This window comes from Rana temporaria, chromosome 9 (assembly GCF_905171775.1).
Source record: "Rana temporaria chromosome 9, aRanTem1.1, whole genome shotgun sequence".
Lineage (NCBI taxonomy): Eukaryota > Metazoa > Chordata > Amphibia > Anura > Ranidae > Rana > Rana temporaria.
Window position 1 is genome coordinate 138,659,079 of NC_053497.1, and position 25,904 is coordinate 138,684,982.

At 44.3% G+C, this 25,904-nt stretch overlaps 1 protein-coding gene across 3 annotated transcripts in view; it reads left to right on the top strand.

Moving 5' to 3' along the window:
• Positions 1 to 25,904, top strand: part of FUBP3 (far upstream element binding protein 3) — a 106,280-nt gene that overhangs the window by 26,310 nt on the left and 54,066 nt on the right. Inside the window, exons 3-8 of one of the 3 annotated variants that reach the window (XM_040324654.1) lie at positions 7,299 to 7,340; positions 14,137 to 14,170; positions 15,412 to 15,461; positions 15,722 to 15,793; positions 18,649 to 18,706; positions 22,537 to 22,699. In XM_040324654.1, coding sequence (XP_040180588.1) covers positions 7,299 to 7,340; positions 14,137 to 14,170; positions 15,412 to 15,461; positions 15,722 to 15,793; positions 18,649 to 18,706; positions 22,537 to 22,699 — 419 coding nt within the window. The remainder of the gene's footprint in view (positions 1 to 7,298; positions 7,341 to 14,136; positions 14,171 to 15,411; positions 15,462 to 15,721; positions 15,794 to 18,648; positions 18,707 to 22,536; positions 22,700 to 25,904) is intronic. The other 2 variants (XM_040324656.1, XM_040324655.1) reach the window with 2 other exon arrangements.

Below are 25,904 nucleotides of genomic sequence, written 5' to 3' on the forward strand. Positions count from 1 at the left end.
TTCATTTTGTTTGGAAATATTAAAGATTCCAACTACCAGCAAGAATAAGTCCTTACATTTTAAAGAGCGCCTGTCCTTTTACATCCATCCTGCCAATGCATGTTAGCAGGCATCCACTCGCCAGCTAACTCCACATCCCTCACCTTGTTGTGTCACTGCTGCATCACCAGCCGTCCCATTATAGTGGGACGGCTGGTGTCACGTCCATGGCAAAAATGATTATGCTTCCTCGTGCTGATCCCCAAACTCGAAGTGGTGACATGCTGCAAACTCCAATGCAGGTGGTTGCGGTGTGTTGGTGGGGCATTTACAACCAGCAGGGATTCTATTGCCTCTGCCAGTCACGCACCTCTAAAAAGTGATCTAATTGAGAATTTATTATCAGATGTGTGACAATTTTGCCGCATGTAAAAAACCCCAGCCATAGTTTCCCTTACTGAGCACTGGTTGCAGTAGAGTTTCATAGAGCTCAACACCTGAGTGGTGAATGCTTCTGTACCTGTTGTGTGGCTTCTTATTAGATCCCAGGGGAGATTGAAAGAATAGGAAACTAATACCTCTCCTGCAATGTTGGTCAGGTATCCACATTAACAACAACAAGGGTTTGGATGGAGTGGCGCCACTACAGCTTTGTCTGCATGGGGAAAAAACAAATGGCAAGATCTGCTAATAGATTACAATAAATGTGGAAAAATCCAGCAGAGAGAATGACACCTTCTCCTCCAAAATAGCTTCAGCAAGTGAGCAGAGCCCGTGACTGCAATGTAGACAATACCATGCTGTGCCCGTGGGCAGGCTTAAAGTAGATTTCCACTTTTGCAGCCAAATTGGAATAACACCTACTTCATATTTTGTTACGTTTTTTTTTTTTTTTTTTTTTTTAATACTATAATTAAAAAAAAAAAAAAATAGCTGTGTGTGTTACCATTTTACTTGCTGTGTTCTGCAAACCACAAAACTGAAATTTTCCTCAGCCAGGTAATGGAGCTGGCAGTACACTGAGCAATGAACAGGCTAGAATTAAATTGGTGGGTGGTTCTGCCGGCACCACTCCACCCAACATCCTTTGGAAAAATTGTCAGCCAAATTGTACAGGTATCCTATCCAATGTGGGCACTGTTTGAGTATCGCTGGCACAGTACAATAGACTTGTCCATAGACTTGGAAATTTGTCCATCTCTTTAGTGTGGATGCAGGAATCTGTTCGATTTTAGTTCAGTCTGCAGGCTGAACATGAAAGCTAAAGATTTTAGCTAAAAGCTAAAATATCTTTGGGTGCATGGCCAGCTTTAATTTTTTCCATAACTAACCCCAGGGCTCAAAATTTAAAGTCCTAAGCTACTAGCCAGGCCTCAAGGCGTACTCGCCACCAGTTGCCCCGCCCAACTCCTACCATGTCCCGCCCCCAGACACGCCCTCATAAATTAACAACTTTATCCGTGCCCAAAAATGCAGCCTGCCCATGTCTACCATTGCAGCCAGGTGTCCCCATATCATAGCCAAATGTCCCCATATCACAGCCTACCTGTGCTTGGTAAGATAGAGGAGCCGGAGCCACCACCTGTTTGTTCAAAACGCGGGGAACAGCTTTCAATTCAATAGCTGTTTTCCCCGCCATGAGCGTCGTATACAGCCCCTCCCCCTTGTCCGGGAAACTTTGATGGACAGATCACTCGTCCAATCCTGGGTGATCTGTCTCAAAGTGCCCGGACAAGGGGGAGGGGCTGTATATGACGCGCGCGGCGGGCAACACCGCTATTGAATTGAAAGCTGTAATGTTCTCAGCGCTATTAACAAACAGGCGGCGGCGACATCAGCTAGGACTCGACTCTCCTCTCCTTGCTCGCCCCCCCCCCCCCTGCTCCCAGGCAGCCCACACTCGCCAGCCCTCAAAATTTACTCGCAAAATGCGAGCAGGAGAGTGTAATTTTGAGGGCTGACTATCTGTACTGTGCTGGCAGATCTTGCTATCAACTATAAATTACATTTGAGCCCTGTTTGTTTTAATAGAGGGTTAAATCTAAAGTTTCACCTAGAGGTGGAATTAATTATTTAAAAAATAAATAAAAATCACAAATACGGTAGAGGGGAAGGAGGAGAAAGAAAAGGCGCAATGTCCTCTCTTTGGGTAAAGTTCCATTTTAACAAGCTCACTGCAGAATAAGGGTTGGTTTAAAATTGCTTCAAAACAAGGCTTTAGACGTGCTTTGTTAAAGCTCTGGGAATGTCAAAACCCCTGTCCCTAAATAAAATGGTTGGCTTACAGTCCTGGTTGGCGTACAGCTCGCTTGAAACACCTTCAGCTTATGGGAGGCATTCATTTTGCCTTAGAAATTGCAGGAGACCCGCACGCGTCCTCATCTGCCACGCTTCAACAAAGCTTCATTGAAGCACCACAGAAGCATCAAAAACACATCATAAAAGCATGTTTAAGTGGTTGGCACTTCAATGTGTAAATGAGCCCTAATTCTTCCTCAAAGTCGAGTGCTTCAGAGCTTATTCATAGGGGGTGGGATTTGAGCAGCGTGCCCACTTAGGCTCCATTCTTACCTATGCAGGTGTGATCGTGCATGTTTTTGTGCAGTTTTGCATTAGTATACTCGTCGCATTTAGGACTGCCAGCCTATTCATTTGAATGGGCTGCCCTATGCACATGAAGGAAGTGCATAACACTTTTTTTTTTTCTTGCAGTTTGGCGCATGCAAAATCATGTGTTGGCAAGATGTTTTGGGGATGTAATTAAAGTGTTTGTAAAGGTTTGTTTTAATATATAAATAAGAATAACGAACATGTTATACTTGCCACCTCTGTGCAATTGGGTTTTCACAGAGCAACCCGGATCCTCCTCTTCTCGGATACCTCATGGCTGCTCCTGCCCCTCCCTCCTTTCTAGTGCCCCCACAGTCGGCAGCTTCCCTATGAAGGCATCTGAGTTGAGTCACAGCTCGGTGTGTTCATTCAGACACTAAGCCCCACTCTGGCTCCGCCCCCTCTCGCTTCCCTGGTTAGCTGACTTTGACACCCGCGAGAGCCATTGGCACCACTGCGGTGTCTTAGCTGAACAGGAGTGTCCTGGATGACTTGGACATTTGTGGACATCACTGGGGGGGAGAGAGGGAGGGCTCAGGTAAGTAATGTGGGGGGGGGGGGCTGCTACACACGTATCTTGATGCATTAAGATAAAAAAAGTCTGCGTTTACAACTCGCTTAAGATTTAAGTAAACTGCAAGTTGTGAGAACACGTGTGATTTTTGTGCACATTTCCACAATGCACAAATATGAGCCCAGCTTTAGACAACTTCACTACTTCTATAGAAGCACTATGGCAGGGATAAGCAATTAGCGGACCTCCAGCTGTTGCAAAACTACAAGTCCCATCATGCCTCTGTCTCTAGGTATCATGCTTGTAGCTGTCAGAGTCCTGCAATGGCTCATGGGACTTGTAGTTCTGGAGGTCCGCTAATTGCATATCCCTGCACTATGGTATGGATGAATTGCTCCACATTAGCTGCAAACTACATAGTTCAGATGAGGTTATGCCCAATAAATACCCAACATGTCAAACCTTAAAAATTGCGTGTGCCCGTGAAACGGCAAAAAACATCACTACCCTATGAATATAGGTCGATGCTTCCCTACAGGTCGTTGGTGCCTTTTTCTGTTCATGTCCCCAGTTCAGCTAAGGATTTTGTAGCTGTTGTAGCAACTCTGCACATGCTCAGTGTTCAGTGAGTTTCTATGTTGAGCATTTCTTCCCTACAACATCTGAGCAGCCCATGTGACTATAAAGTCACACACGTGGGTATATACACAGTGGTAAATAACAGCCCACAAACCAGCTAGACACAATGGGGTGGGGTATTGCATGCAGATTAACAGAGGCTTTACCTCCCTCTTATTCTAAGACGCACATGTTGGAGGGGTGTGACACAGCCTGTGACTGGCAGAAATATGCCCACACCATGTTATTACCAAAAGAATAATAATGAGTTGCCTTCAGATATTTATATACCCTATTTATCGGCATATAACACGCACTCTAACTTTAAGAGGGAAGTCTCAGGAAAAAACTTTCCACAGCCCCCTGCGTATAACACGCAGGCACAATTTACCCTCTATTTTCAGGGTAAAAAAAGTGAGTGTTATACACCAATAAATACAGTATATGACAATTTCATACCGTTTTATATTTTATTTTTACTCTGTATTCTGAAGGTTGTTTTTTGTTTCATTTTGAACATGTGACCAGTATCGGGACTAGATGTGATGGCTGTATATAATGGGGGGGGGGGGGGGGGGGATTATATTTTTTCATTTTTGCTGTAACAAATATCCCCCAAAAATATATATATAAACTATTTTTTTTCCTCAGTTTAGGCCGATACATATTTTTCATTAAAAAAAAAAAAAATCGCAATAAGCATTTGATTGGTTTGCGCAAGCAAAAGTTATAGCGTTTACAAAATAGGGGATAGTTTTATGGCGTTTTTTATTTTTTTTGTTACTAGTAATGGCAGCGATCAGCTTTTTTTTCTTTTTTTCGGTGCTGCGACATTATGGCGGACACTTTTGACACATTTTTGGGACCATTGCCATTTTTATAGCGATCAGTGCTATAAAAATTCATTGATTACTATAAAAATGCCACTGGCAGGGAAGGGGTTAACACTAGGGGGCGGGGAAGGGGTTAAGTATGTTCCCTGGGTGTGGTTCTAAATGAAGGGGGGGGGGTCGACTGACTTGGGCAAATGACTGATCGCTGTTCATACATTGTATGAACAGACAGGCATTTCTCGCCCTGACAGGACCTAGAGCTTTGTCTTTACACACACACAGCACCCGGGTTCTCGCTCTGTAACGAGCGATTGCGGTTGCCCGGCAGGCACACGCGTCGGCGTCAGGGGAGAGCTGGGGGCGCGCGTGCACCCCTATTGGCTGATCGGCGAGATGACATAGATCTACGTGATCTCGCCCAGCAGAGCCAACCTGCCACCGTCTAACTGCGACGGCTGGTCGGCAAGCAGTTAAAGCGATTAAGTCCTTTTTAATAGAAAAAAATAACAAACATGTTATACTTGCCTGCTCTGTGTAATTGATTTGCACAGAGCAGCCCAGATCCTCCTTTTCTCAGGTCCCTGGCTGGAGCTCCTGGCCCCTCCCTTTTGGTGAGTGCCCCCTTAGCAAGCAGCTGGCAATGGCTCTGTGTCCATTCAGACACAGAGCTGCTGTTTGGCCCCACCCCCTCTCTTCTGATTGGCTAACTTAGTTTGACAGCAGTGGGAGCCAATGGTGCTGCTGCTGTGTCTCAGCCAATCAGGAGGGAGAGTCCCAGATGGCTGGTTCATTTGTTGACGTCACTGGATAGAGGGGGGGGGGGCTGCTGCACACAACTGCCCCACTAGCGACCGAATATCGCTGCGAAATTGGCGTTAAAGCGCTGCTAAAAAATAGTGGCGCTTTACCCCCCGAGGCACCTCCCGCTCCAGTGTGAAAGGGGTCTTGGGGTGCCCCATAGCAAGCTGCTTGCTATGAAGGCACTCCTGTGGGCTCAATCCCTAGATGCACTGTGTGCTTCTGTTGACATGCACACACTGGGACTTGTAGTTCTGCAACAGCTGGAGGGTCACAGGTTGAGCACCCATGTAGTTGAACCATAAGTGCATGTGTGCTGACGGAGTCGACAATTAAATAGCACATACATCTGTCATGATGCACAGGAGCGATTTTGAAGCAAGTGAATCTACCTGCATGCAATTGTTGAGACACAGCTAGAGAATAGGCTGCAGTTGACGTCGCTGATCCCCTGTGTCACCTCTCTACACAGCTGTAGAACGCGCAGTGACTCGGCATTGTTTGGCAGCCCTGCAGTTGTTTGACAACAGCTGATCACATGAGGAACATGGTGAGGCACGCTATTCCTTTCTGCTCACCACATTTACACCTCAAGGTCTTGTTCTAAACTCTCCTACAAGCCTTCCTCCTGGCAGCAGCGTTTTGGCCAAAAAAAAAAATGCCTGATGCTTGTAAAAGTGTCATAACACTTTTATATGTTTTTGGATATTTTATTGACCAGAATATTTATCATTTATTATAGCTGTCGCAACGAACCATCCCTCGAGCGCTAAATGTGCCCATCGTTAACACATTTAGAAACCAAGCTTTTTTTTTTCTCTCTTCTGCCCAATTCTGCTGCTCCTGGATACACCGTCATTTTGTTTTTTTCCTGCCTCTAAACTCTCCTGTCATTAAATGCTGCTAAATCTGAGTGCATGGACATATAGAATAACATGCAAGGGAGTTTAGAGTCGGGGGGGGGGGGGGGAAACATTGACAGTGTCCCGACAGCAGCAGCATTTGGGCAGGAAAAAAAAAGAATAAATTACCTCTCAAGCGCTGAAGCTAAGCAACGGGCAGAATTATTTGTCGGACGCCCCTAAGAGCAGCTGTAAAAATGTCCCGTGTGCATGAGGCCTTAGCCTTGGTTCACACTAAATGTGGTGCGAATTCACTGGAGATTCCGCACCAAATCAAAATCGCAACCCGTTCATGCAAACCAATTGTGGAGTGTATGTTAACGACGCCCTAAAATCGATTTGCAAGAAACCTATATGATCTGATTCTGGTGCGGACAAAAAAAGGGTCCTACATGAGTTTGGTGCAAATGCGGTGTGATTTACAAGGCCATGGCTCAAATCGCACTCCAGAGACACTACATGTAATGTGCACAGGAACGTGCTATGATTTCTGTGCGAATTGCATGCGGTGTCCCTCGCCGCATCAGTGTGAACCTGGGCTAAATGTACGTTGGCAGCTTTGCTGGGCAAAATGCCAAACGCTTGCCTATACTGAAAGAACGGTGGCTCACATGGTTGCTGCGTTTGGTCAAATGACCACAGCTGAAGGCAATTGGGAAGTGATGTTTCAGATAGTCATTGACTTAGGTGGCAGTGTGGCACCCACAATCCCCTTCAGCTGAGATGCAACATCTGGGCATGCAACTGGCCTGAGGCTAGAACAAGGAGTTTGTTCAATACATACATAGCTTACCTCTTATTTTATCTTTTATATATATATTTTTTTTATTATTTTTTACTCTTATTCGCCTTTTATTTTTCATTAAGTCTATTAACATACTTAACATGTCACTGTGGGTCTGCTTTGTTAGCTAAAAGTAGAAAAGTAAGCCCATTGGCATTATCAGGTTTGCATTTCTGCCAAGTCATGATCGGCCTCAAAAGTACCTGCACATAGCCAGTGGATCTTTTACATGCCTGATTTATGCCAATCTCTACTTTCAGCCAATTCAGGAGCCGAGCACAGCTGTCCTTCATGGAATTGGGGTATGTTCACACACAGTAACTTTAAGCAATGGCTTAATCCTCATGCCTTCTAAAATTTCTGCTGTTTTTATATACTCCTTAGTAGCCACTTAAAGTTGGTATGGTAAACTGTGGTATGATTTATTTTTTTATTATTGTATGGTTACATATTGGTCCAGCTTGTACCAGTGTGTGTGTATTCCTTATCTGAAGGAGTGCTGTGGAAGCAAAGAATCACTGATAGTCGGCCATTCTACAGTGATTGCTGCAGTCTTGTCAGTGAAAGACTCTCATGTACATAGAATGGTGATCAGCATAAGAGTGACCTCTCCAAATCTTGAGACTAGCAGGTATAGGATCGCCCACTGCAGGTATACATTGATTAGGCTTTAGGCACGGGACACTCACCACAATTTTTTAGGAGGACCTGTGTAAGGCCCCTTTCACACGGACTGATAGAATGGTGCTTTTAGCTGCGGTTTCGTTGCTTTCCTATGGCCCCATTCACACACTGCGCTTAGCTGCGGTTTCGTTGCATGCGGTTTGGTGTAGATAGAAAAAATTGACTGCGTCCAGGAACGATTTGGCGCAACTATCTGCATATAACCGCAGGTAATCGCAGTGCTCTGTGTCCGCTGCGTTTTGGTATGAATCATGAGGGGGAATTCGACACCAAATTTTAAATAAAAAACGGGCATTGGTTCTCTTTCTAAGAGTATACCAGGCCCTTGGATCTTGTATGGATTTAAAGGGGAACCCCTACGCCAAAAAAAGGGCATGTGGTCCCCCCAAAAGCCATACCAGACCCTTATCCAAGCACGCAGCCTGGCCGGTCAGGAAAGGGGCTGGGGATGAGCGCGCCCCCCCCCCTCCCACATGCCCTCAACATGGGGTACTTTGTGGTGGTGGTGTACTTTGGGGTAGGGATGCGCACTGCGGCCCCTGTCTCCATGTTGATAAGGGTCTCTTCCCGACAACCCTGGCCGTTGGTTGTCGTGGGCAGGGGGCTTATCAGAATACAGGAGCCCCCTTTAATAAGGGGGCCCCCAGATCCTGGCCCCCCCACCCTATGTGATCATGGTGTACATTGTACACCTACCCAGTCACTGGGGGGGGGGTGGGTCAATAAAAAAAAAAAAAACTTCTTCTCCGCTCTCTGGTTCTTTCTGCCTTCTCCCGGGCTCCTCCGCTATCTTCTTCCAGCTCTTTTACTAGCGGCGGCCCGGTCTTAGGCGCCGTCTTCTTCCCTCTTCTCTTCTTCTGATGTTGATTTGACGATCTCTCCCGCTGTAATGCCGTGTGTGCAACGATTTATATAGGCCTCTTATGACGTCATAGTCCCATTATGCTCCAGGTGGTGACGACATAAGGGGCGGTGTCGCAGGGTAATATCACCCGGTGATCACGCCCCATGCCTATATAAATCGTTGCGCACCCGGCATTACAGCTGGAGGAAGCGTTGTCAATATCGAAGATAAGTGGGAAGATTGCGGAGAAGTCCAACCCGCCGCTAGTAAAAGAGCTAAAAGAATATAGTGGAGAAGCCCGGCAGAAGGAAGAAGGCACCGGAGAGTGGGAGAAGAACCGGAGAGAAAGAGACCCCTGGAGCTGCATAATAAATTACTTTATAAACCTGTGTAGTGTGTGTGTACCCCCATACTCATTCACATGGGGTGGGTGGCCAGGATATGGGGGCCCCCTTATTAACCACTTCCATACAGGGAATTTTGACCCCCTTCCTGCCCAGACCAATTTTTAAATTTCTGCACTGTCGCACTTTGAATGACAATTGTGCGGTCGTGCGACGTGGCTCCCAAACAAAATTGACGCCCTTTTTCCCCCACAAATTGATCTTTCTTTTGGTGGTATTTGATCACCTCTGCGTGGTTTTTTTTTTTTTTTTGCGCTATAAACAAAAGAGCGACAATTTTGAAAAAAACACTATCTTTTACTTTTTTTGATTTAATAAATATCATAGATTTTTTTTAAACATTTTTTTTTTTTCCCTTAGTTTAAGGCCGATACGTATTCTTCGAAAAAAAAATTTTGGCCAAAAAAATGCAAAAAGTGTATTTGATCGGTTTGCGCAAAAGTTCTAGCATCTACAAATAAGGGAATAGAATTACTTCTTTTTTTATTGACCGTGACATTGTGGCGGACACATCGGACACTTTGACACGTTCACATTTACACAGTGATTGGTGCTATAAAACTGCACTGATTACTGGGTAAATGTGACTGGCAGGGGAGGGGTTAACACTAGGGGGCACTGAAGGGGTTAAATATGTTCCCTAAAGTGTGTTCTAACTGTAGGTGTAGGGGGACTCACAAGAAGAGGAGATCGATGTGTGTTCCTCTGTACTGGGAACACACATCGGTCTCCTCACCGCTGACAGGACATGGATCTATGTGTTTACACACACATCCATGGTACTGCCGTGATTGTGGGCAATCGCGGGTGCACGGCGGACATCGCGGCCGCCGCGCACCCTAGCTGCCCAAGAAGGCTAGGACGTCATATGACGTCCAGTCTGACGGACGGAGGGTTCCCGCCGATGTCATTTTAATATGACTCCGTAGGGAATCAGGTTAAAGGGGCTCCCGAATTCCGATAAGCCCCCTTGCAGACCCCAACAACCAACGTTCAGGGTTGTCGGGGAAGAGGCCTTTGTCCTCATCAACATGGGGACAGGGTGCTTTGGGGTGGAGGGGGCCACAGGGCCCCCCCTGCCCTAAAGCACCCACCCCCCCTTTATGTTGAGGGCATGCGGCCTGGTACGGTTCAGGAGGGGGGGCTCGCTTGCCCCACCCCCTTTCCTGACAGGCAGGGCTGCATGCTCGGATAAGGTTCTGGTATGGCTTTTGGGGGGACCCCACACCGTTGTTGTTTTCGGCGTAGGTATAGTAGTGTCAAGTCTGTAAACCCACTAGACCTGTCACTGTCTGCTAGATTTACAGATTTGACTTGATAATTTCTCCAAAATCAGTTGGCTTTTTTTCTAATTCTGGGTTGTATGTTTGCACTTGTTGGCTAATATGTGAATTGTTATACGTTTATTCCTGCTGAATCTCCATTGGCCATTTAGTTTCATAATTGATCGAGAAGAAGGTCTTCTAGGTCATCATGGTGGTGTTTTGCAAGGACTGTATTACACTATATAGTTTTATGTCCTCTGTATACACACAGATTTTTAAAACAGAATTTTATGATTTGTAAACCTTGGTGTGCCTTCCCAACAATATCTGTTAGGCTGGGTTCACACTACGGTTTTCCCGTCCGTCAGCCGCATAGAATTTCAGTATTGAAAACGTACGGGCACGGACGGGAAAACGTATAGATAGACAATGCATTGCAAATCGTATGCACTCAGATGCATCCGGGTGCGTACGATTTGCTGGCAAAACGTTTTTTAAACGTACGCAAAACCGTGTTCAACCACGGTTTTGCGGTCGTTTTTAAAACAGTATGGCAACCGCATACGTTTTCCTTTAACATTAATGTCAATGGAAAACGCACATATGTGCGGTTCCATACGTTCCCGTCCGTTTCAGCCGCATACGGTTTTCCATATAAATCGTATGCGGCTGACGGACGGGAAAACCGTAGTGTGAACCCAGCCTTACAGTAGATGTTCAACATGCAGGTGTTTAGTTTCTGGATGAAGGCTTTGATCCTCATCTTTTCAGACCGATTCTAAAAGCTGAAGGTTTTGCTTTCTCTGTATTTAGGTAAAAAAAACTTCTGTGTGCAGCTCTAGCCCTCCTTATACTTGCCTGAGCTCAATCTCTATCCAGTGATGTGCATAAGGGCAGCGGCTCTCTCCCTCATAGATTCAGAGACAGCCGTGGAAGCCCTTGACTCTCCTGCTGCTGTCAATCAGCCAGTAGGCAGCGAGTGGGGCATGGCGAAGACTTGCTTAAAGGGGTGGTTCACCCTAAAAACTACTTTTTTCTTATTACACTGGCCCCCCACATTACAATACGATTAAGCCTATTATGTTTTTTTTGATGCTGTACATACCTTCGTACAGCTATTCACCCGTGGCTTCCGGGTTGCGAGTCCCGCGAGAGTGGGTGTTCCTAACATGTCTGTGATTGACGTTTTGACCAAAAACGTCAATCTTTCTTTGCTTTCTCCCTTTTTTTCTTTCTTCGCTTTCTCCCTTTTTTTTCTTTCTTCGCTTTCTCCCTTTTTTTTCTTTCTTCGCTTTCTCCCTTTTTTTTCTTTCTTCGCTTTCTCCCTTTTTTTTCTTTCTTCGCTTTCTCCCTTTTTTTTCTTTCTTCGCTTTCTCCCTTTTTTTTCCTTTCTTCGCTTTCTCCCTTTTTTTTCTTTCTTCGCTTTCTCCCTTTTTTTTCTTTCTTCGCTTTCTCCCTTTTTTTTTTCTTTCTTCGCTTTCTCCCTTTTTTTTTTTCTTTCTTCGCTTTCTCCCTTTTTTTCTTTCTTTCTTCGCTTTCTCCCTTTTTTTTTTTCTTTCTTCGCTTTCTCCCTTTTTTTTTTCTTTCTTCGCTTTCTCCCTTTTTTTTTTCTTTCTTCGCTTTCTCCCTTTTTTTCTTTCTTTCTTCGCTTTCTCCCTTTTTTTCTTTCTTTCTTCGCTTTCTCCCTTTTTTTTTCTTTCTTCGCTTTCTCCCTTTTTTTTTTCTTTCTTCGCTTTCTCCCTTTTTTTTTTTTCTTTCTTCGCTTTCTCCCTTTTTTTTTTTTTTCTTTCTTCGCTTTCTCCCTTTTTTTTTTTTTCTTTCTTCGCTTTCTCCCTTTTTTTTTTTTCTTTCTTCGCTTTCTCCTTTTTTTTTTTTTCTTTCTTCGCTTTCTCCCTTTTTTTTTTTTTCTTTCTTCGCTTTCTCCCTTTTTTTTTTTCTTTCTTCGCTTTCTCCCTTTTTTTTTTTCTTTCTTCGCTTTCTCCCTTTTTTTTTTCTTTCTTCGCTTTCTCCCTTTTTTTTTTTCTTTCTTCGCTTTCTCCCTTTTTTTTTTTCTTTCTTCGCTTTCTCCCTTTTTTTTTTTTCTTTCTTCGCTTTCTCCCTTTTTTTTTTTCTTTCTTCGCTTTCTCCCTTTTTTTTTTTCTTTCTTCGCTTTCTTTCTTTTTGGAGTGTAGTTAAAAATGCATCCCACTGCGTTTGGTGTGAATGGACCCTCAGGCACACAAAACGGGGTTCATTGTGTGCTGCTGTAAACTAAGGCAGGGATTCCACTTTAATAAATAACACGTTGTATAAAAATGCATGTGGCAGCCCACAAAACACAAGCTTATTGGAAGTGTAAATTTAAAGTCCAATTGAACCTTCCTATTAAATGTTAAACTATTTAGTTCTTGCTTGTAAACAAGCTCAGCTCCCCTACAATCGGCCTGCAGATGAGAACGGCTGTTATCTGGGTGAGAGCCTTAGTCTCCCTCTGCAGTAGTCTGCCATGCCCACCCGCTTCATTCCCTGCTGAATCAGAACTAAAGATAAACAATTGACTGGCAGCATGAGTGGAGGGTATGCTGGATTGCTGCAGAGGGACCACTGCTCTCTTGCAAATTGCAGTAATGCTTGGCTATAAGTTACAAGCCAGAACAGGCTGCTTTAAAGGGGTTGTAAAGGTTTGTTTATTTTCCCTTCTAAATGTGTTTTTTTTTTCTTTGTCTGAATTTCTCAATTCCTGTTCCTCAGTAAGCTTGCCCCCATAATCTGAGCTGTTCTGACTGGGGGTTAGTCAGCACAGCTTACTGAGAAGGAAGAGGAGGTGAGAAATTCAGACAAAGAAAAAAAAACTTTTAGAAAGGGAAGGAAAAGGTAAGTGAACCAACAATGCACTAGCTTAAAGGAACCCTTTTAGGAAATAAAAAACAAACCTTTACAACCCCTTTAAGGGACCACAAGCTCCTTTACAAGAAAATCCAACACTCTGATTTTGCACACTGTTTTTGTGCTCCCTGAATAGATGTACAACAGTTCATTTGGGCTTTAAACATTTTCTTTAAAAATCGAGGTCTGCTCCAGAGCTGTTGGTCAATCTGGCCATTCATCACATTAAAGGAGCAATAGGAAAGCTCGGAAGGAGCAGGGTCAAGTTTACTGTGCAACCAAACCTGTCGTCGTCCTCAATAGGGATGCCTGAGGGTGTTCTGTAGCTCCTTGAATGATACTTGACTCCAAGAGATGCATACAGGAGAACCACCCCTGTGTACTTACCCGAACTTGGTTCTACCAGGCACACCTGTTGGCTTTTTCTGGTTAAGCCAAGGCTGTAAATTACCTTGTAACTATTCCACACTATAAATAGGGCTCCCGCACAAGAAGGAATTCTCTAACCAAACAAATTCCCAGCGGACACATTTATGTATAGAGAGCAAAATCCCTGCCTGTTATTTGGGCTATTGATCGGCATTTATGAGAACAGACATATGTCTTTGAGATCCTCTGTTGGCCTGTATTAATGTGTACACCAATCTGCCTAATCTTTACATCATCTTTAATTTGCTGGCCAGTGGGGAGGATTTAAAGATTTTTTTTTTTCTTCAATGTGTGTTTTTTTTTATGTTCCCATGTAGTGAGGGACATGAGGAGGGGGGCTAACAGTATGTTTTCCTGCCCCCCCCCTCGCATGAGAGCAAGCGATCAATGTCACAGCGACTGCCCAGCTGGTCTGTGCAATTTATAGAATGTTTATTCCAGTGACACAATCCATAATGCATCCATATCGGGCCTAAATGTCTGCCCCAGCCACCCTCACCCTCCCGGCAGTCTGTGTGTTATTTTATAGCAAGATGAAGTTGGCTCATCTTAAATAACAATTTTTTTTTTTATTATTTCTCTTCTTTTCCCTTTTTCTCTCCCACAGTTGGCAACCAGCTAGGGGCTCTAGTACATCAAAGGTAAGCACCGGACTCTATTTTATTACTTATTGATCTCTATCTAATTGTTTATTGATCCACCATCTGTACTCTAGCATGAGATTGTAGCACGGGAGGGGAAATAGACAGATTTCATACACTCGAGCACTCGCCGAAATGGGGAACAGTCAATAATACCATGATTTATAGGAGCCAGTGTTTTAGCTCGGCGACACAGACCAGGAGGGCAAGGGTTCCATACGTGGTGATGTAATGGACCTTTGTCGTAATCTGTTGTAAAAGGCGAGACTGAATAAATGTTTAAATGTTGGCCTTTGTTCAGCAAATGCTAACGGTTTGGCCAGAACTGGTTTGATTTCTTTTATATTTGGGAGCTCTGCTCTTGACTTCTTTTCCTGTACCTGCTATAGTTATGAATGGAAGATTGTACTGAGGGAAAGGCAGGGGCTCCTTTTTTATGGAATACCTTCTCTAAATGCTAGTCGCCTGGCTGTTTCGCCTCAGTACTTTTGAGACCCTGACCTAGAGCAAGCATGCAGGTTAGAAAGTTGGTACCCTCAGAACTTCCAATTTCACTTTGTTACAGGTCAGCGATTCTGTAAAAAAAAAATCCAATGGCTCAACTTAACAGCCATGCAACCCGGTCTCCTCCTGAGCCTACTATTACTATGTAAGGTGAGGATTTTTTTCAACTACCCACAATGCTCATATCCAGTCAGGTAGAGTCTCGATCTAAATCTGTAGGAGATTTTACAATCTGATTATAACTTACATGGCCAACATTTGAGCAAGTATTCATTTTGAAGTGTCAGACTGAGAGTAAACCATGTGCCATCATTGGTTATGATATGAGAAATAGTGGCCCATTGTATCTGTGGTAGGAATGGTGCCCCATCACTGGTGTCAGTGGGGAGGAATGGTGCCCCATCATTGGTGTCAGTGGGGAGGAACGGTGCCCCTTCATTGGTGTCAGTGGGGGAGCGGTGCCCCTTCATTGGTGTCAGTGGGGAAGAATGGTGCTCCAAGTGCTGGACAGCGAAGTAAAGGACCACATCTGTCCCCTGGGTCACAGTTTGGAGACCACTGATCTAGTCTCTTTTAAGAGGCACAATAGACATACAATAGGGTCTGTTCTCCTCTCATAGACTCTAGCTATGGTCCTGTATCACTGCCATTCAAGATTATTTAGAGCCAGGATGCTCTCTGCCAGTGTTCTTAGTAATCCCCCCTGTGAATTCATTTTGTGTTTTTATATCTTCCAGGACTGTGATGACAGAAGAATTTAAAGTGCCTGATAAAATGGTGGGATTCAGTAAGTATTTGGTGTTCTAAGCTTCCCATAGGAATTGTTTTTGCGTACTCCTGCAGATGTCTGTCTGTTCTTGATGGTTTCATAAAGCCCTTTCAAAATAAGTTACATGACAATGTTTGACATGCTGTGTTCTTTGGTGGAGATGAAGCCTTTACAAAGCTTTGATGTCTGTGTTGACAGAATATAAACGCATAATCCTACAGATTGTTGTTTTTTTTTCTGTTTTTGTGTTGCAATTAACTTTAGCAATTTTTCCCCAGTAATTGGACGGGGTGGGGAACAAATTTCACGAATCCAAACGGAGGCTGGCTGTAAAATTCAGATTGCGCCAGGTAAATCCCTATTATGTTTTTGCGCCTATTCTTCCTGTCGGCATTTATATATGTTGCTGTTTGTCTGATGCTGTACAGTCTGTGTTCATTGAAGCACTGCAAAACTCTGATGACCCGTACACAATATTGTGCTGCATTGGCACTCATGCGTTTTAATGTACAGTATAGAAGCCAATTCATTTGTATAGGCTGCCTAACCTACCAAAAAGGTGCATGTTGCATTATGAAACAGTGCATTACAGAGCATGTCCATCAGCAAGGTACATTGGAGTTCCAATCAACATGTGTAATGTGGCTTAACGCAATGGAAGAGCATGAATTGGGCCCTTAAAGTGATAATAAAGGTAACTTTTTTGGGGCCTAAAATAAAAAAAATATCTTCTACTTGCCTGCTCTTTGCAAAGATATTGCACAGAGCAGTCCCTTACCACTTCCATAAACACACACACACACACACACACAGCCCCAGTAAGTCACACACCCTTGCTCAGTTTGACTGACAGCAGTAGGAGCCTATGGCTTCTGCTGCCCCTGTGAGACCTGGAAGAGAGGCGAGCGGTGCTGCAGCCTGGGCAGGGCTGGATAGGTAAGAGGAGTCTGCCAAGTGGTTAGTGATTGAGCAGAGGGGGACAGCTAGTGGAGCGTTTTTTTTTTTTTCTTCATAAAGAAGGACTTATTTTATGAAAATTGCTTAAGCATAGTGATTTTTGCCTGTAGCTGGGCAAATAAGAAAAGTTAACAGAGCCGGCTCTATCCTGTATGCTTGCATACCCGAGGGCCAACAGAGTATCTCAAGGAAAAACATTGTTGGGCCCTCTGGTGCTTAGTCTGGGTTATTGGTGGTTCTATCCCAAAAAGCTTGCTGTACAAAGAAGGCGCACAAAGTATGAACCGCTACTCTAGCTCCACTATTGTAATTGAAATGTTGCTTATGGCCACCACTTAACCGCTAGCTTTTACCGCCAAGAGTTTTGCAAGTAACGCTCCAATTTACCAGCAGAAATGCCTAAATTTATAAATGCACAAAATCTGTTATTTTCTTTAGCTGCTCTTGTTCACCACCCAGTTCTGCTATATTCCATAGCTAGCGGGATTAATCCATTGCCTGTTCTGCAACTTGCTGTATCACCTGTGTGCTCCTTGGACAATAATCTTCATACAATCTAGAGCCTTCCTTTGCTTTCCTCCACCCCTAAGCTGCATGAATAACCTAATTTCAGCTTCTAGTGCCTGAAATATGAATGCCAGTGATGTACTATACAGTAAAACCCCATCTGCTTACAGTATATAACCTTCAGCTGTAATTTTGTGATGTATAAAATTAGAATCAAGACTGTTTTAATGTTGTATTAAGCACCACTCCTCTAATACTCTTAACAGTTATAAAAAAAAAAATAACTTGACCCACCCTGCTTTAACATTTTAAAAAGGGTGGAGAAATTTCCCTATGGACAAACTTGCAGTACTTAAAGGAGAAGTAGAGCCAAAGCTACTGTGACCCTACTTTTCCTAGGGATCCAGTTTTCAGCCGACGGCGGGCTAAAGCCTGCTGTCTGCTGACATCACTGAGCAGGTTCAGGCTCTGGATAGATCCTGATTTTTAAAGTCGTGATCCAACTAGATTTCCTGTGCGCCATCTGACCCATCCTCGCTGCGCACCACTGAGAGCCTGAGCCCCGTTGCTCCAGTGAATGCTGCCCGAGAGCCCCGACTGACAGCCTGAAGACTGAGCGATCTGCAGTATTTGAATAGCTTGGTTCTCAGTCTTAGAGGCGTAGGGACAGGATGCAGCATTGGTCACGAAGCTGCATCCACCTCGGTGAGTTTGTCTTTTTTTTTTTTTGTGCAAAGTAAACCCCCCTATTATTTTCAGCCATGGAAGCTGCCATCTTTGCCTCGGTTTAATCTACAACTGCCATGATGCTGAACATGTGATCAGTTATGACAACAGCCATTGGTATGTTTGACAGTTTGATTCAGAGCACAACCAATGGGAGTGTTGCATTTTCGGTCACGTGCCGGAAATGAAACGGTTTTATGGAGGGATTCCATTTCCCCAAAAGATATTATACTGTCCATGATCCTGCGGGAATTGTTTCCCCTTCTTGCCTCTGTGATACGTCAAGGAAGTGAGGAGAAAACTTGTCAGAGGGTGTAACCCCTACCCACTCTATCCAGATAATGACAAACGCAAAATCTCCTGTGCTGGAGAGTGGCCCCAGAGATATTTAGTAGGCTATATTTCCATCCTGCTTTTCATAGATAAGCCTTGCTTCTCTCATTTAGACTGGGGAAGTCTGAAACCACAAAAAATAGGGGGGCACACCGACCCAGTGAATTCTCCTAAAAACATGGCTTTTATTATTGTAAAAAGTATTCTACTCACAAGATAATTGTTTCGAAGCTCATCACAAAGAGTAGCACCATCCAGTCCATGATCTTTTATTGAGGACTGGATGGCGGCGTTCCTTTTTGATGAGCTTTGATACAATGGTCATCTTGTGTGAGTGATACTTTTTACAATAATAAAAGCTAAGTTTTTAGGATCATGCTCTAGGTCTGTGCACCGTCTGTTTTCTGGTTCCACTCTGTCCTGAAGAAGGAACATGTTCTTTTGGCTGGAGTCCCTCCCACTTTTATTAATGTTCTCAAGTAACTAGAAAAGAAGAAACATGCCAATGACTGTACAAATGGAACTGTGGCTTTCTTGGGGCTCATACTGAAATATAGGCAGAGCTATCTTTTCCGTGACATTTTGCATGCCGTTTTCTAGATATTGCAAGATATTTACAAGAAATTGAGTGTAAATTATTGCATTAAATTAAATGTTGTCCCGTGAATTCTTTGTTTTTCAGATAGCGGTGGAATGCCAGACAGGCCCTGTGTCCTCACGGGAACACCGGAAAGCATAGAGTAAGTGCCTCCTGTTACTCCAGAGTCTGGGTGCCTCGTCTGCACTAGTAACTGCTACAAGTAATCCTCTGCTTTTGTGTTTTGTTAGAGGTTTTAGACAAATTGCCATGTAGCAAAGCATAATCTCCCTCAAATCTTTATCCATCAGCCCCCAGTCCTTCTCTCCTTTTTTCATCCCCCAAAAGCTACAGTGTCTGTTCCACAATTGCTGTGCGTTTTTTCGCTTGGTGAGCGAATACAAAAGTCCTTAAAGTATCACAGCAGGTAGAGGTGATGTTGTACACCACCCCCTTCCCAAATCCTGCGCCGCATCGCAAGCACTTGGCTCAGAACTGGCATTAGACAGCTATCTTTCACGTTCCCAGTGTCTGGAAAAGATAGCTGGTTTTGCTGCATCCCACTAAGTCTCAGGACTTTTCAGGGCGTTTCATAAGCCCACTCATTCGTGCCAGGCTGCTGTGACCGCTGATCTGGAATAAGTGTTATTGGCAACTGCATATTACACAGCAAGTGCTAGAGTTGCTTTGTTTTGATATTTTTTTTATATACCCATTACTCTTTGCACTTTCTCTGTGCAGTGAAAGTGCTGTGTAGAGAGAGGGGTTTTCTCCTTTTCATAGGAAACCCCAGTTTAACCTTGTTGTGCCTGAATATATTAGAAAATTGATACTTGACGTTATTCTAGAATAAAAAGAATGGGCAGCATGGTGGCTAAGCAGTTAATGCTGGGTACAATTCTCATCAGTCATTCCCTGTGTGAAGTTCATATATGTGCCCAAAGTAAGGGTAGCCCTGGGAACAGGCAACAGATATAGTGGTAAGTTGGCTTTCACCTAGCTTGGCCTGAGATTGTGTGTGCATGATAATAGATCAGCCATCGTCAACCAGGGTTTATCCAGAGGATACTATAGGTTTCTTAACCTCTTGACCACTGGGCACTTAAACCCCCTTCCTCACCGGACCAATTTTCAGCTTTCGGTGCTCTCACAATTTGAATGACAATAACTCAGTCATACAACATTGTGCCCATCTGAAATTTTTGTCCTTTTTTTCCCACAAATAGAGCTTTCTTTTGGTGGTATTTGATCACCTCTGCGGTTTTTATTTTTTGCGCTATAAAAGAAAAAACACTGAAAATTCTGTAAAAATAAAAAATAAAATTCTCGTTTCTGTCATATTAGCAGGTATTGCAGAGTGTGGGGGGTATTGCAGAGTGTGGGGGGTATTGCAGAGTGTGGGGGGTATTGCAGAGTGTGGGGGGTATTTATTGCAGAGTATTGCACAGGGAGGGAGGGATGGATCTGTGACTGCATTTGTCACAGATCCATCCCACAGCAGCTGCTGCTGCTGCCGCTCTCCCCCCTCTCCTCTCACACTGTACCGATCGGTACAGAGAGGAGAGGGAGAAACCGGCGTCATTACATGACGCCGGTTTGTTTACAAGTGATCGCTCCGTCATTTGACGGAGCGATCACGTGGTAAACCGCCGCTATCAGCGGCGATTTACCGCGATCTGTGATGCGCCGGGTCTTCTAGACCCGGCGCTCACAGATGCTTCTGGGAGCGCGCCGCAGGGGGCGCGCAAGTGAAGCATTCTGGGAGGACGTCCCAGGGACGTCGTCCCGGAATAACTCCACCGCTCTGTAGACGTCTTTTGTCTATGGAGCGGTGGGGAAGTGGGTTAAGGCTCAACTCCAGGCAAAGTTTTTTTATTTTATTTTTTTTATTTTTTTCTCCCCCATGCTCTGGGGCTTTGCCTGCACTGCATGTGTTATCTGAACACCGTGCCTATACTTGGCTGATCCTCCGATTCTCCAGAAAACTATGCTCCCCATGTCCAGTGGTGGCCTGTTCCTGATGATCTCATGTTCAGAGCTTGATGAACGTGATGACATCAGGAACACTCCAGTGCACTGGACCTCGGGGGGGACAGACAAAGGAAGTAAGGAAAAGGAATGCTCTAAATATCATTTGAAGCTGTGGCTGATTTTATTACCCATGTGAAGGTGCCACCTTAGTTTTAGTCCAGCTCCACTTGACCAAGCCTGTGGCATGACACCAGTGATCTTTCAAAATAAGGGCATTTTCCCACTGACCCTATGATATAATTTAAGCAGAGATTACCAAGATCTGAAAATGTATTCCAAGATTCCCTTTGTTCAAAGTTTGAGAGGGGGGCTACCTTTGATTGAAAGCACCTCTAAACAGACTGTGGTATGTTGCGTGTGATATACATAGGAACAAAAATAAAATTGAAAGTACCGTAAAACTACTGTTTTAAAGCAAGTGATGTACTACAAAGTAGGGATCAGATGGAGCGCTGCCCTTTTATGGAAGGTTTAGTTTTATTTTGGATGAGTGGTTTGAAGTTCCCTTTGTTTTATGTAGCTGTATAGAGCTAGGGCTGTAGAAGAATGTAATGTCACTTGTATTGGTGTTCTGAGATGAGTGACAGTTGTGTCCCGAGGAAATTGTAGCTTTCAAAAGGAGACTGGTGAGATATTAAAGGTTTTAGTGATAAGTTGTATGTTTTTGACCCCTTTACACATACAGTAAACCTGTATTTCCTTCAAGTTAGTCTTTGGAGTTCCTTTGCAAATACAGTGCAAATCCCTATGCAAATAAATGCTGAAATTTTCTTGGGCAGAGCCCCCTCACCCCCAGTTGCAATGTCCTGGCTTTGCAGTAGGCTGTTTGGCCACCATGCTTTGTCTTGTAGGTGGCTTATGGGGGGTGTACATGTCTTTCCCTGTTCAGGCTCTTCATGGAGGCTCTGGTCTGTGTTTCAATTCGTCCCTGGGCATGCACCGCCCTAAATATTGGTAGCGCTCGCTTTACCGTCCAGCCACTGTAGCTGTCAGTTTCTCAATGCATTTACCATGCTGCTGACAGTGGGGCTGGACTGTATGGCCCAGATTCTCGTACATGGGCATAAAACTGTGCGGGCGTAACGTATCTGGTTTACGTTGCGCCACCGCAAGTTTTACAGGCAAGTGCTTTATTCACAAAGAACTTGCCTGCAAAGTTGCACCGGCGTAGCGTAAATCCCCCGGCGCAAGCCCACCCAATTTAAATGAGCCGGGTAGGGGGCGTGGAGCAATTAAATTAGGCGCGTTCCCGCGCCGAACGTAATGCGCATGCGCCGTCCCTAAAATTTCCCGACGTGCATTGCGCTAAATGACGTCGCAAGGACATCATTGGTTTCGACGTGAACGTAAATGGCGTAAAGCCCCATTCACGGACGACTAGCGCAAACGACGTAAATTTCGACGAGGGAACGACGGCCATACTTAACATTGGTTGCCCCTCATATAGCAGGGGCAACTTTACGCCACGCAAATCTAACGTACGTTCGGGAATTCGTGTATTTTGCTAATTTGCATACACAACGGGGAAAACGACGGAGGCGACACCTAGCGGCAAAAAAAAAAAAATTGCATTTCAGATCCGACAGCGTAAGAGCCTTACGCTTGTCGGATCTAATGGATATCTATGCGTAACTGATTCTAAGAATTAGTAGCATAGATATGACGGCCCAGATTAGGACTTACGACGGCGTACAATGTACGCCGTCGTAAGCCCTTTGAGAATCTGGGCCTATGTCTTTACCTTCTGGCCGTTCTAATGCATCAGGGCTTAATGGCCAGCATGCACAAGGCCTTAGGTGTCAATGAAAAATGTGCCTATATTAGATTTCTGGCTTGGGGAATTTTTTTTTTTTTTTTTGAACAGTGTATGGACCAGATCTGAAAGAAGGCTTCAAGGCTGTTTTTTTTTTTTTTCAATGTTTACTGTACTCGGCTAAATGCATTTATCTCTTATCCTTACAGGCATGCAAAGCGTCTCTTAGGTCAAATCGTGGACCGCTGTCGAAATGGGCCTGGTTTTCACAGTGAAATGGATGGCAACAGCACTGTCCAAGAGATCCTCATCCCAGCATCTAAAGTTGGCTTAGTTATTGGCAAGGGGGGAGAGACCATCAAACAGCTGCAGGTAAAAGGTCCTGCCCCATGTTTTGCCAAAAAACTCCAGCACAGCATGGGTTAATGTGACTTTATCCTTGGGTCCATTATCAGCACCCCCCCCCCCCCCCCCCCAATTGCCCTTTTCCCTATCCATACCATTTTGCTAATAGTTTAGCTCTGCAGCAGGTATAAGTGTGTGTAATTATACTCAGTGTGGAGCATTTCTTTGTGGGATGTTAATATTCAGAAGAGTGCAGACTGCTGCTAATTGGCACTTAATTCCCGGTACCTCAGTACCTTTTTAAAAGTGCTTTTGATTTTCTTAAATTTCTATTTTAGTTCCTCTTCTGTTTTAGGTAAAAAAAAATATATAATTGTCATTTATAATGCATAGTATAAATGCAGCTTCAAGCAGGCGAGTGACTGATATTAATCGCCAGTTCCAGTTATGCAATAAGCAATCTGCAAAATAAGCGTAAGAATTCACTCTTAACGCACATTAGACAGGTACTCAAAATGTCACTGATTTGATTAATGGCTACAATGTATTTCTTTCTTGAAGCTGATGGACAGGTAAGCCCTCGCACACTTGGGTTACTATGGTGAAAACATTAAATATAAGGTATTTTACATTTTACCCATTCCTTGTAAGAAAACAAATTCTCTACAGTGGAAATAGCACTTGGAATTGTAGAAAATTAATTGGCTTCAGGTTTTTAAATGAGGAATTTGTTGGTTTTGGTGCCAGCATGTTGGTGCTGCTTCCTTTTGGCACAGAAGCTGGACCTTTTGGAACTTTAGAATAGCTTTAAAAAAGGGCAGTAAGGCTGGATTCACATACAGTATGTGTGGCCAAAGGAGTCCGGTGCCATTCAGATTTTTACCTGAACTGGAAGGAAAAACTCATTGGTGCTTTTTTTTTTTTTTTAATAACTGCACCGCGCCTGTCCTCATTTGATTTGCATATATGTGAACAGAGCCCAATATGTATTTTTCAGGTGGTATGTACTCACTTTTTTATTTTTTTTTAGATCAGCCAATAGGCTGATCAGAAAAAAAACTGAACGGATTCCCTCATCCACGCATAGGCAGTAGAGGCTGGAATGCTCCCTGCTGGACTATTATATTAGGACAGTGAGGTCTCCTTCACTGTCAAAATACACTGATCAGCTCACTGTTCAACTCTGCAGCCCATTGGCTGCGTGTGCTGTAGGAACAAATATTTACTAGTAGTCCTGTTCAAGAACAGTCGCTCATTAGAGCAACTCCTCTCGAATGGGAAAGGCTATAGATGAATCGAAGATCAGCTAGTCCCTGTGAACTGGCTGATTTTTTGATTCATCTATGGGCAGCTCAAAGCATAAGTTCGCCTCTCAGATCATAACATGCATATAAAATGCTGCAGACCTGCTGACAACACCCCCCCCCCCCCCCCCCCAATGCCCAGTTGTTCATTCACAGTGATCTGTGAATGAGAGAACTACATGTACCGTCGGCCATTGTGGCTGACTGCTTGTAGTTATCAAACTGTGAGCACACTTGTAGTTCATGCACAGGCCCTGCAGCTTGTAAACACGAATTCGCTGTACGGGCTAAAAAGTAGGGCTGGAAGCAGAACCTGTATTCAGCAAACATGGCTGCCTATATGTACACATAAAATTGCATATTTCACCTAAAATCAAGTTTTTTTTAAATCTTGGCACATATTTACCTCAAGCTTATTTGTGCTGGCCTGATTCACAGATAAGAACGCAATCTTCATCTGTGTATCGGACCCACATGAAAGTACACTCTGGGATGCATGTGAAGAATCCTACAGGTCTATGCAGCTGGCTGCATGTCATTGATTTGAACACTACCTGCATGGGTCTGCACAGAACACAGCCTCTTTGCATGGGTGTACAGATCCGTACACTTATGTAAATTAAGCCTTAGGCCCCGTTTTTTACACCAGTGGATCGATTGGGTCTGCCTGTCAATTTTTCAGGCAGACCATCCATTGCCCTCTATGGAGCAACGGATGTAATCGGACATGTTTACACCCACCAACATCCAATCCTGTCTGCTAAAAACACAGATGAGGGATTTTTTTTCCCATCAATCTGGCAAGTCAGATGGCTGACCATTGGATGTTAAACGGACAAGGGGTTAGTTTTCATCTGAACACCCATAGAGGTAAGCGAAATATGTGTGTGACTGCTCTGCATTAGTGGAGCAGAGACAGACCCATTGTCCACCTGCTCAGTGGGAATCGGCGGACAGATCCTCCACCTGAGCAGGAGGATCCACTGGCTGAGGCGTTTTTCAGGCGGTTTAGCGCTAAAAAAAAGCGCTGCTGTACTGCCTGAAAAAATCGTGCCCTGCATTCCAAAGGCGAAAGCGTGAAAACACTGAAGCGGTGCGCTAGCAGGACAGCTCCAAAAGTCCTAGAGCGGTATAGGAGCGGGGTGTTTACCGCTCCTTCCCATTGAAATCAATGGGAAACTGCAGTAATACGCCTCTGCAGAGACGCATTGCCGGCGGTATTCATCCCTTTTCGGCTGCCAGCGGGGGTTAAAACTGCACCACTAGCGGCCGACTATCGCGGTAAATACGACGGTATAGCGGTGCAAAAAATCGCACCGCTATACCGCCACCGTGCCCCGTGTGAAAGGGGCCTTAAAGTTACATTTTTTTATTTTATTTTTTTGTGATGTTTTAGTGTATGTATAGTGTACACTTTAAAACTTTTTTTTTTTTTTTTTTTGATGGGGTAAAAAAAGCCGAGAACCCTTGTCAGATTTTCTTTTCTTTTTTTTTTTATGGAATGGGAAATGTCACAAAACAGGGATAAAGAAGAAATTGATGTTAGATGACAACTGTTTTGAAGGGCATTTGCCCTAATTTGTGGATTAAGAAACGTCAGCTGCAGCATACAGGGTACAGCAATAGGTAATCTGGCAATACACTCTCCTTTAGTCCCCCACTACTTTGGTAATCTGCTAGGATTAACATTATTTGTGGGCCTCTAGGGGCTCATGATTAGATTTCCCTCTCCATGTGACAACACTGGTACTTGGCCCAGCACTGACCCATGGGAGTGTCCTTGTGGGCTTCGATGGCTGAACAGAGTGGAGGGGGGAGCAAAGGAAAGGTGAGTATGTAGCTGGGGAGGAAGGCATTCACGGGGACCTGTTGCTTTGCCTTTCGTTGGCAAAACACGATTATTTTAAAGTAGATCTGTATTTACATTT